Source organism: Mugil cephalus, chromosome 5 (genome assembly GCF_022458985.1).
Source record: "Mugil cephalus isolate CIBA_MC_2020 chromosome 5, CIBA_Mcephalus_1.1, whole genome shotgun sequence".
Classification (NCBI taxonomy): Eukaryota; Metazoa; Chordata; class Actinopteri; order Mugiliformes; family Mugilidae; genus Mugil; species Mugil cephalus.
Window position 1 is genome coordinate 2,707,675 of NC_061774.1, and position 17,657 is coordinate 2,725,331.

Here is a 17,657-nt window from a genome sequence, read left to right on the forward strand (position 1 = left end):
ATATCTATATTAAAGATATTTGGATCGATCTGCCCACAGGAGAAGAGACGGCAAACTAAACTTCCAGACACAGGGAATGCATTTACTAATCTGCCATAAACAAATAAAAAAACAAAAAAAACAAAAAAACAATCATTGAAGTCCACAGTTATTTGTAACTGTTGACTTCAATGATATTTATTTGTTTATGGCAGATTAGTAAATGCATTCCCTGTGTCACACATTTAATAGTTCATGTGTTAATAAGTATTCTCTCCCCATGGATGTGTTCCCATTTCGTTGCTTTTATAAATAAAATTTAATATAATTTTTTCATTTTTCATTTTATTTACATATATACATTTTTACTTACAACAAAAATAAATTTCTATGAAAGTAATGTAAATTTCCTAAAAGTATCTCATACAAAATTAGTCATTGCATAAATATGAGAATCACAATCATATTTATTGTAAGGTATCCATACACATACAGGGAGTTTGTTTTGATGACTGGGGCAATGTATATAACTTAAGAATATAGAAATATCATTCACCCCTTCAGGTCAGTATTGGCAGCAAATACACCACTACTGAGTCTGAATTAGTTCCTTTCAGTTGGGCTTGGAAATCTGGTTACTGCAGTCTTACTACAGTCTTTGTAAAACTGTCAGGTTGCACAGTGATCAGGCGTGAACACCTTCAAATTCTCGATTGAATTGGCATTGGGACTTTGACTTAGGCCTGTCTTCAAATCATAAAGGTGTAGAATTTGTTTCATCCCCACAGTCCAGTGCTGCCACCAACATGCCTCATGGTGGGGATGGCACATTTGTGGTGATGTTTGGTGTAAGATCATTATACACAAGCACAGAGATGGAAAACATCATAATGTTAATGCATCAAATTTATACCTCATTACGCAAGGATCATTCAATAGACCTTTTTCCAGCTTCAATTGAATTGGTTATCACTCAAATACAGACAGAAAATACAATTAATACATTAGATGTTCACTTCAGGTATTTAATTGTATGTCGCTCTTAAACATATTTCTCAAACACTTGCATGTTCTTTTTCCTTTTTACAGTTTATTGAAGATGTAAATAAAATGTAAGCATGTTGCTTCTTCTATACTTCTTCTACAATGTTTAGTAATATAATATATTTTTACTTAATTTACCTCAGTATATGTGTGTATTAAGTCGTTTTTGTATGAGAGGATGTCAAATCACATTCATTTAAATATTCATTGGTAAACTGGCTGTAGCGCTTGTCAGATAAGTCTTTACTGCCACCTGGTGGAGTGCTGTCGCAACAACTTTGTTTCGGTTACAATTGCAATGGTTGAGTCAATAAATTTACTCCAAACACGAGCTGCTCTACAGACACTTTATTGCCTTATTTAATGTTTTACACTCAGAGTGAAATCTCTAACATTGTGTTTGGTGGGTCAGTCCAAACACACATCCTCCAAATATAAGTTTTCCAAACCAAGGTTTAAATAGCAAAAAAACACCTATAATGCAGTAATATAACATAATATACATGACACTACAAAGTCTTAAGGTGAATTCATTCTCACTAACATATAGGCTATACTGGTCCATTTACAAAATGCTTCTTCTTTATATATATTTATATATAAGATATCAAACAAGAGTAATGCACATTCTCAAAAAGGTAAGGTGTATATGCAAATATAGTTGTGCGTGAATTCTGTTTGGTGACAACGAGACAACACCCAGCAGTTGTTATCATGAAATGTATCAACAGAAAAAATAATAACACAAATGCTAGTATTGTTCAGGAGATTTACTGGAGGAGAGATAATCATAAAGCAAGTGAATAATGAGCCGTGTAGGACATACGAGAAATAATGATTAGCAGTAGAAATGCCATAGACTTTAAGTATACGTCTTGTTGTCTGTGTGGAAAGTGATTATGATTCAAAATGCTGGAGATTTCTGTTAAGTTGTCTTGAAAATGTTCATATTTTCAGCTTAATGCACATTCCTCCTTGCTGTTCTTAGCTGTCAGTTACTCACATGAGAATATTTCGCTTTGAACTGGGTACTGTCATCATCAAAAAAACAACAACAAAAAAATGCCAGTGAGCCACAGCATTGCACCGGGTGATGTGGTTCTTCATTTTGATAAGCTGCAATTTAATTTGAGTCGCTGTTGTACTGACCTGCTATGAAATATTTGACATAAAATTAAGAAAAGTGGAGATTGACATGAACAAAGACTCATGCTTTAAGGATGCCATTATACTACAGTAGTTATATTCTAGTAGTTTAGAAAAAAAAACAGGTTGAATGAGATATTGCTTGATTACACATGTATTTTGAAGAGGAAGAACCCAAACAAAACATACAATGACATAATCTATAGTTGATGTAAACTGCAGATGGTTTTGCCATCTTAGAGTATTTATTTATCACGTTTTTGAACTAACTCCAATAAACAAACTGTAGAAATGGCACAAATGATCTATTTCATTCTATCATCTAGTGAATCTACACCCTGCAGGCTAACTGATAAAATATTTTACAAATGGTTGCTGCTGAGTTGTGTGCTTGTTTGACACATATGAATAGGATGGTAAATACACATGCATGCACACACACACGCGCGCACACACACACGCACGCGCACACACACACACACACACACACACACGCAGTGGTGGATCTCAAAGAAAAGGAAATGTTGTATTAAATGTACCCACACGCTGACTGATTCTCAGATACAGAGAATATAACTCATTGAGAACCCTTATCGCTGCAATTTGATGACCAACCTTTATCTTAAATGATGGCTGAGTACAAATATACCCTCTTTATTACACAGATAAAAACAGCAACAACAGAAAAACCTAGTAAGAGTTTCTTGTTTGTTCAAAATGACTTATTCTTACACATTCTTGACTTTAAGAGCCAAAGCAAAAGAGAGGTCCCTTTAAATAACAGCCGAACAAGTGTTTGAAGTGTTTGAACATGGATGGTGATGTGTCATCCACAATTTGACAAATAGAAATACAGTTGTAAAGAGTGGAACAGTGAGTGACTGTAACTAGGCTGACGGCCGACTAAAACGAGCCCGCCAGTTTATATACAAACTATAGATATCTCTTGATGTGCTTGACAGAGCTCAGGCAGAGGAAGGAGAAGCACAGTTTCTCTGTAGATAACCACTTGTACTTCACAAAAACAGTCCTGGTTGTGTTGTTGTATTTTTTTTTTTTTTTTTTGTCTCACTTGATCTGTGTGTACAGGCCAGTCAAGGTTTTAAGCTTCGTACACCCTGTGGAAAAACAAAATGAAAAATAAAGGTAGAGTTAATTATTTTCTAATTTCAAACATTTCTTAAATGCTTTTTTTCAGACTCACTCCTTTGCTAGCGTTTCATAAATGGAAGGACATCGGTGGCCTTTCTGTAATCCAAAGAGTCATTGTGTCTACGGTTGACCCCTGACATCCCCAAGGTGGAGAGGAGATAATTAATTCAATAAACCGTCAGAAAAAAAGCCACTGTTGAAGGTTTAAAACTCAGTAACAACTAAGGTATGACAGGGTGTTGTATGCATTAGGGGGATAAGGTGTGTATGCAGTCACCAAAGAGGTACTGTACACCAGTTTTGCATCAGCATGTTTTTCTTTTTTTTTTTTTATTTCATTAAGATGAATCGAGATCAGCCAGCTTTAGGAAGATTTTTGGACGGAGCTGAGTTTGTTTCAGGTCCTTGTGCTGAGCTAAGCCAACTAGCTGCTGGCTATTTGCATCAAAGATAAATAACTGCAGCTCTGCTCATTTCCACCAGGAACCAGACATGTTCATTTCTAATATTCTGTATCTAATACATGCATTAAATAACACTTCTGTCCATGTGTAAGTTTTATAGGCAGGATCTGTGCTCATTTAGAAGAAAATACTTGTATCACAATGTCAGTCTCAGTTTAGTTTGATCTTTTACCATCACGTGTATTACAATCTTGGATCTTCATATTAAGTGTGGCTCTCAAAAAATACTCTTCTTATAGGTTACACTCCATCGCAATATGTAGGTGCTGGCGCCAAACAGAAACAGAATCAGAAACATCCAGCTGTGATCTTTTTTTTATGCTGCTAATATTTGATTGCGACTTACGTGAGGGTCCTCTACTGCCGGAGTAAAAATATATATTATTACCTGTGCTTGTCCTTCCAGATGCGGAACCATTTGACCAGATTCTTTGTGCTCTGAAGTTTGGGATGAAGACAGTACTCCTGGCCCTTGAACCGAGACACATTCTCCATCGTCACGCTGAGAAGAAGAGCAGAAAAAACATGGTAAACACTATTAAATACTGTTAAAATGCACATATATGAACTTCATGGTGTGCTCACAGATCACACTCACAAATGTCTCCAGACTTTCCACAAAAGTCTGTGTTGTCGGCCAAAAAGAGTCACCCAAAATAAGCTGTCAGGATATTCTGTTATTATACCAGGAGCATCAAAAGAGAGAAAAGCCTTTGGTGAGAGAATAGTTTGAGCGGAAAGAGGTTGAGATATAAGAGCCAACTTGCTGTATTTATTCTTTATTTTGTTTTGAACTATTTTAAAAACCAGTCTTGTGAATAGAGACTGGTCAAGTTGTAGCCTGCTTGACATGTTTTTGACCCAAATTTTAGCTGCTATTCAACACTGCTGCCAATGACATTCCCACACTTAAATGCCCTCACAATTCAAAGGATCAGCTCGCACAGCTTGGCCGGCTTCTTGGCAATGGAGCAATATTATGGAGCTGCCACTTAAAAATGTGATGTGGAAGCTCATTGAATCAACCGGTCTGTCTGTAACCTAAGTAAGGCAGATACGGAGACAGTCTGCCTGCATGTGGCGCATTCAGGCCAAACAAGAGAATGTGGTAGAAGAAAAAGCTCCCACCGCGCCACGGGGCCTCTCCATCCAGAGATACACTCAAAGCCTCAACAAACCGTGAATGTTAAAAGGCTCGACTAGAGAAGAAAAGACTTGACTTTTGATAAAAAAAAAACAAAAAAAACATTGCATTCAGTCGTTATAAGGATTAGATTAAAGAGTTTTGCATCTATTTTCCTGCCTATTCAGTTGTCACTTTGTTTAGCTACTGAGGCTTTAGTATGTGCTTTGTTGGGGAAGGACTGAACTTTGTTTGTGTGTTTGATAGACAGAATATAAAACTGCTTGTGTACGCGTACATGCCAGTGAATTGATATCTGTGAGGCTGCTCAGCAGGGAGGAAATCTAACCAAATCACTGGTAATTTGAGCTTTGGTTCCTGCTCATTATCATTCACCTGGGCAGCCGGAGCGCAGCCACGGGCTGTGAGAGCTATGAGATTGGAATAAAAGGATGGTGAACAATTACATAAAAGAAAAATAACGAGAGAAAGAAAATTGTGGCTCCCAGCTTGTGTGGGTTTGTGGTTAGGAGTGGCCACTCAGAATGCCAAACTGAGAGCTGTAAGCCAAATGACCAGAGAAGGGACTCTCTTGCTCATTTCTCTCCCGCTCTCTTTCTTTCTGTGGCTTTCCGGACCCTGCTGAGGCTCATTTTTCTCTGGGCACCAACGGCTGGTGGCCCCCATCTCATGTTAATAGAGCAGCCTTGAATGATGACGGTGTAGTGGGTAATACACACACAGAAACAGACCTGTGCGTCGGCGGAGACCAAATCAAATGTAATGTTTCAGAGTGGTTTGTTTGTTTCTTGAATGCACACTCACATTTTTCTGACTGAATGTGTGACTATTCATTTTCCAAAACAGGTATATCATTTTGCCCAGAGCTTTTTGGCCGTACATTATAAGACACACACAAACAAAACATGCATTGTCTCTCTTTACTTAATACCAATATTTAACTTTAAAACCTATGTAACACAAAAAGTAGTTTGTTGCCTAATACAAGTATTACACATTTCACATTGACTGACCTCAGTTTTGAAAATAAAATGTTAAAAATACTTATACGAGCAATTTAAAAAAAAAAATCTATTCTATAAGTCTATTTAACATATTCTTTAAATCTTAAAAAAATATATCAGCAAAAGCTGATTAAAAATGAATGAATCATATGTAAACATATGTAAACTGATCAATCTGAATCAATTCAACTTTTGGTTAACACTGAAACATTTTAAAATAAAAATGTTAAATATTCACCAGTGCTGAGTACACATGTATTCACAAAAACTGTTTCCTCATTGGCCACTGCTGTGACCAAGATAAATTCCATGTGCAAAATTGTAGCCGGGCAGCAGGTGGCAGCAGAGTTTGACAGAGTGCTGAGACGCTGACATAACATCTCCGTCTGTTGTCTCTGGGAGTAGCTTTCACATAAAACGTCTAATAAATTCCTCATTGAAAAAAAAAAAAAAACAACACAAAAAACATGGCTCTGGCTTTAGGACTTGATGCATAACACTGGAGCTCACAAAAGTGCACACTATATCTGTATGTGGTATAAGAGGAGTTTTTTATTTATTTATGTATAGAGAACCACTCAGCAGGATACTTCAAGTCTGTTTGGAGGTCTTGATCTGGAGGGTCACACTGCATACCATGATGTAATTAAGTGTGTCAAAGTTCTGATGGCAGAGACGGAGAGGGAGCAGCTGAAGGCATCGAATGGTTTATAATTCAGGCTAAGACCTGAACAAAGACCCGTAACAAACCAAAAAAATAAAAAAATAAAAAGTCAGGACAGTGTTGATGATGTACTGTATGTAATGTATGCCTGGCACACAGCCAGCGACATGCTTCAGTTTATTACTAAATGTCTTGAAAGTTAATTATATTGTCATGTTAACAGTTCTGGAAAGTTCTGGAAAGCTGAACTTCCAGCAGCACTTCCTTTCTCCTCGCTAATAAATCAGCCCTACCTCCTGTCAGTGGGGTGTAATCAAATCATCAGTTTACTGTCACACTGTAAATCATTCTGCTTTAAGCACAGACGACAGGGTGTTTTAATAACTCCTGCTGAATATTTAATGGTATTTCAGACAGTTAATAGTTGTAAATGTGTCGGTCATCTGCTGGTTGAATAACTTCAATGCATGTGCACAGAGAATGAACTGGAAGAAAAGTGAGAAGAGTAAGAAGGTAAGAAAAGACCAGTGGATCAAGGGAAGGGAAGAATACGAGAAGGGATAAAAGGCGGCAGACACAAGAAAGAAGAGAAGTAGTCAGATATGATATTTGAAGCGCGACAGACTGAAGACAATAAAAGTGTGACTCACAATATCATCTTCTCTTGGCAGTACGGGTGTTTGGGTTTGATCTCCAGCTTCTGTACATCCTTGTATCGGATCTTTGGTCCTTTTCTGGTGCATCTGCATTTATAGGCTGTTGGAAATCACAACACACATGTTAGAGCTCAAAGTTTTGCTTGTTGTTGTTTTTTTTCTTTAAACTGTAACGTACACTGCTGAGGGTTTAAATTAACTGATCATTGTCACTTGCATAATTACTTCCATCCATGAAAAAGGCACCAATATTAACGTGACAGAAAACTCAAATCTTTGTGATTTGACATCCAATTTGCTTGCAGTCATTGCTAAGTTCCCTAGTTCTGAGTTTATAAAAAAATGCCTAATTTTCCCACTACATGAACTTTACACTACTTTGATGATTAAATAATTTGCTGTTTTAATCCACATTCAGGTCAGTTGATTAAGGAATTCATCCAGAGGGAAACAATTGGCTTCGACTGACAAAAACTGACTTTTCTAACCACGTTAATGTCTTACAGCGTGAGCGCCACAGACTACACGATGCACTCCTTTAACTGAAACTATATGTAAGCTCAAGTCTAAAGTATCTATACACGTTATCATCCTCTGTGGGTTAGGTTGACTAGCTGCCATGAGTTTATGCTGCTGAATAAATGCAGCAGAAATGAGTTCTGCTGGGCTGTATATCTGTGATGGGAGGTGATGACCTGAGCAGTCCAAGGTTTCCTTCATCCATCACCTGCTATCCGCCCTGACTGTTGGCCACTAAATCTGTCATGAGCCCCAGAACTGGAGCCAGAACTGAGCACAGACACCAGGGACAACAAAGGCCAATAGAGTAACAGAAACACTGAGGTTAATATATTGAGCAGAAGGAACCGGCTCATGCTCTGCATACACCTAAACTGAGGAATACCTTTCTGAATTTAAACACTTTTTAACTGACAACTTGGCCAACATTTCAGAAAACTAACGATGAGCGAATAAAGAATAAAAAAAATAAGGTGGCAGGACACTTTGGAACCAAGTCTCCAACTGTATGGAAGACTCATGTTGCGTCCCGCCTTATAACTCAGTGTGAACATAAACAAAGTTCTGACAGAATAATATGATAATGCTTCTAGTAAATACAGATACATTTGTCTTTCCCAAAACTTTGACAGCCGCAGAGACAAGTTAATAACTTTAGACCACAGAAATATGTTTTCTCCTATAAACACAGAAAAGCAAGCACATTGGATTAAACTATTTCATGTCCATATGGTGCCTTCACTTGTCTTGCCAGACACTCTTGACTCCCAGAAGGGTGTTCAGGGTGCAAGGAGAGCTGCCAATTTAAGGCTCATTATGAGATCAGTAGTTATTCATCACTGCATAATATGTTCAAGAGTATCTCTGCATTTTAAGGCTATAACCCCAGGGTATTTTCTTACTTACTTACTTTTAGGAGTAAAATGCATGCAGCAGGTGGTATACATACTGGTGACTGAAGTGATTTTGTTTTCACAAAATAAACGCACTACTGAGACAAATAAGCAGTTGTTGTCAAATGTTGTGCTGAAGATTTGGGGATCTTTCTAACAAACTCTGGATAGGATTTTTGTGTTTAATTGAATTTATCTTTACCTTAACTCACACATAACAAAGAAAACAAAGCACGAGTCCCCCCACAGCCTTCGTCATCCAGTTACATCACCACGGGTTAAGTGCAAAACAGTCCATTTCAAAATAATTTAGACTAAAAAACGCACAAAAACAAAGTATTTAAGAAGTTTACCTTCTGCGCTCAGGAAGTATAGTGCCATCACTAACAAAAGTAACACCACTGTGGAGCGATGCATTCTTAAGTAAGATTTTTTCTTTCTTTTTTACAGAAGTTTCCTCAAAATCCGAGCTATCCCGTCTATACGAGCGAGTTTTTTTTTCAGGAAATTAACAAAAAGTCTTTCGAGACGCAGACAATATCCACTTGCGGTGACTATTTGGATGGCAGAACTGAGAAGAGGTTTTCTGCTGTCTGAAGTCCCTTTGGAGCGCTGATTGTGCAACTCCGTCTGTGCGTCCTGAGCTTGGATGAATCTCCAATCAGTCGTTCAGGTCTCCCTCTTTCTTTCTCTCGCTCTTTCTCGTCCGCTCGCTGTGGAGAGGCAGAGGCAGCAGCTCTTTTAAAAAGCTGCCCGCGGTCCCCTTCTCATTAATATGCGCGGCCAGACAGCGAATCACACTTGTGGCCTTTCCAGGGAGAAGTGGAGAACATGGAAAGGGAGGGGAGGGAGGAAAAGCACAATATTGTGCACCGAAATGAGCTTGGGATGACGTCTGCTTTGCTCAACTGTTTTGGTTCGTTCAAGTTTTTCCTCCTCTGCTGACAGAAGTCAGCAGAAATGTTGGCAATAAGCAAAGAGCTGTGTTAAATTTAAATTGACAATTACCAAACACATTTAAGGGCAGTAAACGCAACACTTCAAATGGCATATTAACTTGTCACCCATCTCTTCTGCAAATGTCACGAACCACTGTCATCATAGTAAATAAATACGTAAATACAGATTTACACGGAACAGCTCGAAAAGTGAAGTCAAAGCATGTAGAGCTCCCCCTGGTGACTGGCTGCAGAATAGGTCATGGCCTCCGCCTCCTCCATGTTAGCGGATATGACTTGAGTCAAACTAAAACAAGGATTTTTCAAGGATGGTTTCTGTCGTTTTAGGAAGGTAATATAACTCTGATGCGCATTCAAGTGTATATTGCTCTGATAAATTTCTTTTTACATAGTTACCAGTTGCCATGCCAACCACCAGGATATCCACTTTGCTTCATTGTTGGGCAGTAGGCCTACTCTGGCAAGACTGGCCAATGCAAAGAAACAGGGACACATTGTCCATATTTATTTATAGTCTATGATTATACTACGTGAACACAGACCGTACCAAACATTTACATTTTACAATACCACAAGAGGGAGATGACAAAACATGGCCCCATTTGAAAGCCATGCGTTATCACGTTAAATGGTTCAGGCTAGAGATTAAAGAGCAACAAGCTACAAGTCAGTTTTAGTGCAAAGGCGGTGATATGAAGTGTCAAACTGACACCTGACACTTGTCACTACCTGACATGTTAAAGGTAAGCTGGTTTTAGCTTCTTTTGATGCTCCAATGACTCAGTGACATAACCAATCATATGCTTCCTTAAAGTGGATGAAGTAAACAACAATGTCAACGGGAGCATGTGCAACACTTCTATGGTGCCAACAGGTTGGCTTGGAGCATTTAGCAGCTTTTCAGCTTTTGTCATTTGATGTGTGAATGCAGCATTAGGTCATGAGAACACTGCTGATAAGCTACTGTTGACATTTAGAAGTCACAACGCGACAGTCTAGGTCATGAGCATGCAACATAGTGCTGGAGATGCAAAGACATAATGAAAAGATGAATTCACCGGGAACATCAACAACATTTATGTCAGACATATTATAAAATAATGAAAAGAAGGTCAAAACTAAATTACAATGCATTAACTTATCATCCACAGAAAAATCATTTATCTATTGCTATGGATATTGTGAACACTGAAGTTGTCCCTTTAGATTTCTTTTGTTGCCTGTAGTAAGTAATGATATTAATTTATTTATTTATCTCACATCAACATGTCAGGATGCATTTGTAATCTAAAACAGTTCTAATCAAGTTTATCTGGTTATTTTCAAGAGTACAGTTGTTAAAATTAACAGGATAATTTTTCTTGTCATATTCTCCTCTTAGAATTGTGCTTCATATGTAAATTCAGTTAAGCTCCTATCAATACAATATATGGGATTTTATGTGTGAGTGCATTTTAAGCTCTATTCGGTTCTCTGCTTATGAATAATGCAATCATTGTATGAGGGGATGGCATCGGGCTGAACCTTTGGCCTGTAAGAGATAGCCCTGAGAAGAAGGTCTGACCCCTCCCACCAGGGACACTCTAACCACAGGATTAAACAGCATTCATCACCATCCTGCATCAGGAGGGATTTGTGTGTGTGTGTGTGTGTGTGTGTGGGTGTGTGTGTGTGTGTTCACCTCCTTGGCCCGAGCACTGACGCAATCAGTCAGTGTCATCGCTCAAACCAAGCGGCCATGAAATGTCTGTCTGTTTCCACTATGGACCTCTGTATATGTGTGTCTGTACGACTACTAACAGATACATACAGTATGTCAAATGCCACAAGATTACATGAGTGGACAGCCTCGACAGTGTGCAGATCAGCTGTGTTTGTCCTAATGTGATTCATGCTACCTTGTTTGCCAGTTAATTCTGGCTTCCTCCACCCACGAACAAGAGTGAGACTCCAGCTATCACTTTGAGATTAGGATGAACGTGACCCCTGCAGGACATCAGGGCTGTGTGAATCCATCTCAAGTCTTTTTGATCTCAGGATAAAAGACATTGGTGAGCTGTCTGTTCCAGTCTGAGGCTCAAGGGACTGATAATCAATTGGACATCTGTTGTCTTCATCCATTAGATCACGTTAGCTCCACTGAATATGAAGGAATGAAAGTGAAGGCAGTAGTTAAAAATACAGAAGATTTCAGTCAAAAGGAATTGGTTTTGAAATGTGGATGAAAATGACATCATGTGTCATTATTAATCAGTCATAGACCTTGGAACTTTGATAGAAGTCTGTAAACTTTTATTACCTCTACCAGAAGCTCAGTAAAGACCGTGGGGTTATCACAGAAGTTGTATTTAAAAGTGAAAGTGGAGACAAGAGTGAACAGCAGAATTTGACCAGATTTACGAACAGATGCTACTTAGAAGTTGGAGCCAATTTCTCAGGCAAATGATCAGTAAAGACATCTGGAAAGAAGTGAAACAGTTGTTTCCAACCATTCTTCTGTCTAATGTGATGCCAGTCCATCTAAACATTCAGAGCTGCATGTTACTGAACACAGTGGATATTGTTTAATTGTGTCAACGTTGACATGGACTTGAATACATTTTGCTTCTGTCTTATAGACTACATTATGTGAAGAACAACTGGATGGCATCATGGTATGAATCCCACTGAATCTAACTTTGGTGAAGCCCTGAACCTTGTTGTCTTGACATTCATAATGTTCATGCTTACCAGACGATAAATCTTATTGAGTTTTTCTTTGTATAGATTAGTACAAAGACATTGATATTGACGCAAGGTTTTTGGTTTTGAGTAAAATACCTGAAAAACTGTTGGAATAATATCTGTTCTATTATAGGACCAATATGCTTGGACTTCATCATTGTCAATATGGAAACATATTATACATGTATATACATGTAGTACTATGAACATGTTTGCCTGTCAGTATCAAGATTTGTCTGACAATGCTGCTGGTGGCTGCACACACTTGTTTCAGTACGTTACATCAAATTTGCACATAAAATGTTACTTTTTCAACCATTAACTTGCTAATTTCATTATTTTTTTAAAATGTATTCCTCTGTTTTTTAATCACATAATTTTCTTCCTCAACACAAACGAATGGATGTGTTAAAATCCAATTAGTAACAGTTTTCAGTTTGTTTCATTTAATTAGAAACAGAGACTCCAGGGCTTTTAAATGTCTGGATTTCCAAAGAATTTCCCATATACAAAACCAAAGTCATTTCAGCATGTCAACACATACAATACAAATTCAAAATTTAAAAAGATCACTATCAGCGTGACAATAAACACAAACAAGCTTTTCTTCTATTGCTTTAAACCTGTTGTCACAAAGAGGATGACCACACTTTCTGAATTGATTCACTGCTAGCTAACATGCACTCTGTCTAATGTCTTCAAGGGAACTTGGCAGCAGTACAAGTGCAGACTTAAATCACAGGGAAATAGACAGTAAAGTTTACCCTACAATCAAACATGACAGAGGGTGAGTAAGAGAGAGAGGCAGAGAGACAGACAAACACATTTAAAGTGTGTTTGTGAGATCCAGCCTCGTATAAATACAGGCAGCAGGTCTTAAGTCATAGTATTACCGAGATTCTGGTTAACGAAGATACTGGAGGTGGTGCCGCTTTGACTGACAGAAACTTGAAAACCTTGAACTATTTCACCTCTGGAAGAAGAGTACCTGCTGCTTATTTTGCACCAAAACACAATCCATGTGTATGAGATTAAATAAATCCATTTTATATTAGTGTCAGTTGCTCTAGCTCTTTCTAATAAATGAATGAAGTCTTATTTACCGTATATCTACATGAAAGCACGCTGCTAGACAACGTCACAAGTGGAATTCAGCTAGATGCAGGACATTTGCTGTGAAAAGGAGATCTGGAGGCATCCAGGTCAGCTGGCAAACACGTGTGGACAGACAGGTAGCCAGGTGCTGAAGGTAATTGCAGGAAGTAATCATGGTCTCTATGTGTTTAGGTAACACAGGCATGTAGGGACACTGCACACAGACACAAAACACATTAGTAATTACTGGTAATAGGTTTTTCAGGTAACAGGTTATTTGTAAAGTCACGAAGGAATCTGTGACCCCAGAATGTTCTTGTACGCACAGCTTCACATTGTTCATTTTCATTTTCAGGCTTTGAAATGTGTGCGGCTGTCTTTGAGTTTGCATAATTGTGCTGCCAGAGGACAGGCAGGGGAATGGACATCCATCCAAAGGTATGCAAAAAGATTTGCACAGGCAGCGAGGCAGGCAGGTGTGAGAGGGTAATTTCTCTCAGGGGACTGAGGTGGGGTGGAGAGTAAGGCCAACTGCCAAGGGCAGAGATGTAATTGGAGTTTAAAGTGTCATGTTCATACATTTACAGCCATCAGGCCAAACAGCTATGGCAGATTTGTTTTGTTTTTTAACTCTCCTTTTTCTTCTTTTCATAGACCATCTAAATCATGATTACTTTGAATATTTGGACTGTTTGAAATACCAAAAGGCTATTCATTTCTTTTCAGTCTGTGCAATATGGTGTAATTTATTAAAAAACTTTGCTTGCTGCTAAGACAGGTTTTCATTAACAGCCACATGTGTGAGTGATTAAACATTAATTTTCTTGACTAGACCTACACTGCTTCAATTTGAACCCTGTGTAGAAATATTTGAATTAGACAACGTGACAAATGATATTCAGCTAGATACAGGACAGCTGTTGAAAAGAGGAGACATGCATGCATCCAGGTGCTGAAGGTAATTGCAAATTCAGGATGAATTGTATTGTTAGGTAATTCAGTTATTGGCTTGTTCTTTTTTTATGTTGGCAAATTGTTATTTGTAAAATGGTATAGAGGAAGGTCTGATTAGTAGCTATTGATGAGTCAGCCAAAATAATCATTAGTTGCAGCCCTAGCCTTGTACACTGCAAGCCTCGAGAAAAAAAAGCCCTGGACCACAGACTGCACCAAAAATAAAATACTTATGATTAAGTAATGTTCATGAAGACTCAGTCCTACCTTATACAGTCCTGAGTCTGGGTGATGCACAGTTTACTCTTCAGTGACATAAAATAACATGCATGAGCATTGAAAGAACAGATAAGACAAACACAGGATCCATTTCAGTTTGTTTAGATATGTTTGGCTTTTACGAGAGGGTTTAATACAGAGTCTTGACAGTAAATTGTTTCACAGAAAGGGAAAGCATGTGCAGTATGCAGGTGTGTATGCGAATAAAGAGGGCCCTACTTGAAGTATCTTCCATGTCAGTTACCACATAATGTAAACACACTCACCAGTGAGACTCACTGCTGAGTGTGTTTTGAGGTAATTTTGTGGTGAAGTGTGTGAAGGTATTTTGCCTCAGTCCACAGGCTGAAGAGCTCACTACGAAGAGACAACAGAGGTGTTTTAGTCAGGAACCATAACAAGTGAAAAGTGAAACAAATACAGATTTACAGTTGATGGTATATCTTATTCCCTGGTGAAAAATCATCATGACCATGCTCTGACTGTTACCAAATTCACCATGAAAGCAGCATATGTTCAGTCCCGGGACACGTCCTATTTAGAGGTATTTTATGACAGTGATCTGGCTTATGTTGATGTTATGTAATTTTTGCACCATATTCAGGCCGATTCTAAAAATTGACTGCTCATTGCACTCACATCTAGGTTACATGGAGCTAATGCAATATAAATCAGCTGACTGGGCATGGAAATTCATAGAATAAATAAAGAACAGCGCAACATTAAATGGAAGGGAAAGAGGAGGAAAACTGCAATGAGAAGAGGACTAAATAAGGACATTTACTTGTGTGTAATGTAGTGTGCAACTGTTTGAGGCATTTCATTCGTGTTTATTGTCATCCATGCCATCGGGTAGGTGTCTATTCGGTCCAGATTCATTCACAGAGTCAGATATATGAGGCCATATATTGTGCAATAAAATGGGTCCTGCAACAATACAGATGTGGCTTTCTGGGGCCCTGATCTCAACATCATGGAGTCAGTCTGGGGTTACACAATCAGACAGATGGGACTGAAATGGCCAAAACTCTCCAAGATACTTTGAACAACCTACCTGCAAGATACCTTATAAGGCAATGAGCCAGTTTATGTTTTGAACTGGGAAACCGGGACGGTTATAAAGAGCAAAGCAGATGTTGCCAAATAAAAACAAAAAAGAATTTATGTGGGAAAAAAAACTAAACCAATTAAAAAGCTGAAGCTGAAAGTCAATCATTCAGATATACAGATAATTTGTCAGTAGTAGGTTGGAACTTAAACGTGTGTTTGTTTGTGATGGTGCAAGAGAAAGGGTCAGGAAGACACTCTGGTCATCATGAACACTCACAACAAAGTCTTATGACCTGCAGCCTGCGCATTCATATCAGTACAACACATTGGTGTGCAACTTTTCAACTTTTGCCTATGTATAATGTTTATAACAGGTTATTGCCAGGTGTAAAGTGCCATCTTTTACCCTGCAAGATCACAAACACACACACAGCCATAACATATAGAAGAATGTGGAGTACCTCTTGGTGTGCAACCAGTCATTACTTTATAAACCCCAAGAACTGTTATTTCATCCCTTGGCTTGCAGCTGATTTGTTCAGGCTCGATGTTTTCCAGGTTTCTGTCAGAACTTCATAAACTTTCCAGACTCCACAGAAAAAAAAAGACTAATAAATAAATGGAACAACCCCTATCCCCTAGATACAAACAAAACAGAGAAACTCATTTATCCTGAGCTTAGCTGTACGCGAAGAGTGATATTTCATCAACTGCGCCATGGAGAACTGAACTGAGCTGAATCTGTACGCCTGACGTGACTGGATCATGGCACAATAGTTAAATAAAATGCTCCCTGCTTTCTGTATGAAATTATGACACAAAGTAGTGATTTTCTTTATTGTATGACAACTTCTTGTAAGCCTGCAAGCTTATCCGCCATCTCTCTGAAATCCACTGAAATATGAGTTTTTCAACGTGCTTGAGACTCCCTTTGGACTGAAGAAAATAGGCTCTGATTAGTGAATTCCTCTTTTCAGTTTAATTTTGACCTTCCCAGATGAAACTCTTTTTTCAAAATGCTGGTTTTGGGTCGTACTACAAAAAAACAGTGAGGGCGAATGTGGAGCAACAGCATCCTAAGAAAATCTGTGTCAAAATTCTGGACCAAACTTGACTGTTGAGGGACAAATCAGCCTGAGACAACTGAAAATCAATGGGTTTCTTTGCTGCCTCTTTTGGGTTAGATCTCTCAAGCCTTGTAAATGCCCACATATTTTAAATCCCATGTTTGGAACTGGCACCTCGGGCTTTCCAGTGTTGTCTTTAATCCCAGATAAAGATAACACTTCAGTCATCATCAGAGCTTATTTTCTTGTAACAGTTGTATAATCTGTGGCTTATCCAGACTTATGGATTACGCAACTGTCTTCACAGGCTCCCACTGACAATTAAAATGACCTAATACGATATACTTTAAATACTGTATACTGTATAATATACAGTATATCCAGAAGTCTTATCTGAAGATGGTTTAAAGGTCCATTGTCATGTAAAATTCACTTTATAAAGGTTTTCTAACAGTAATATTTGTCCCCATAGCCCATATATGAGGCCCGAAAAGTGAAACGTTCTGCTGAGGCCACAGCTGAACTTCTTCAGGAACCTCTCCTTCTGGATCAGATTCTGGTTCAGCCTGGTGAGGTTGGATGACAGCGTCTCTACCAGCCATAGTCATAAATCCACTGCAAACATTTTACAGTTGTGCAGGCTTTAGCCACACCCACGCTTGTTGCTACCAGCAACAGCGGGCTACACAGTAAAGTTATGTTCTAACAACCAGTGAACGAAAGAAAACAACTGTTACGCAGTTATGAGCTTTCAAGCAGAACACAATGGACGTAATAAAAGATAAAAACTTAGCAGAGGACTGCGCCAATGGCCATTTCGGGACCTCTCGATCAGCACCACTTGTATTGTTGTGCTTCTTGGCT

The 17,657-nt window shown here is 38.5% G+C and overlaps 1 protein-coding gene across 1 annotated transcript; it reads right to left on the reverse strand.

Annotated features, from left to right (window-relative positions):
- Nucleotides 1–1,356: 1,356 nt before the first annotated feature.
- On the reverse strand, nucleotides 1,357–9,431 carry cxcl14 (chemokine (C-X-C motif) ligand 14). The gene is made up of 4 exons (XM_047585427.1): nucleotides 9,019–9,431; nucleotides 7,248–7,353; nucleotides 4,174–4,287; nucleotides 1,357–3,287 (listed from the first exon to the last, which is right to left on the reverse strand). The coding sequence occupies exons 1-4, from the start codon at nucleotides 9,080–9,082 to the stop codon at nucleotides 3,272–3,274; spliced, it is 300 nt and encodes a 99-aa protein (XP_047441383.1). The 5' UTR covers nucleotides 9,083–9,431; the 3' UTR covers nucleotides 1,357–3,271.
- Nucleotides 9,432–17,657: the final 8,226 nt, after the last annotated feature.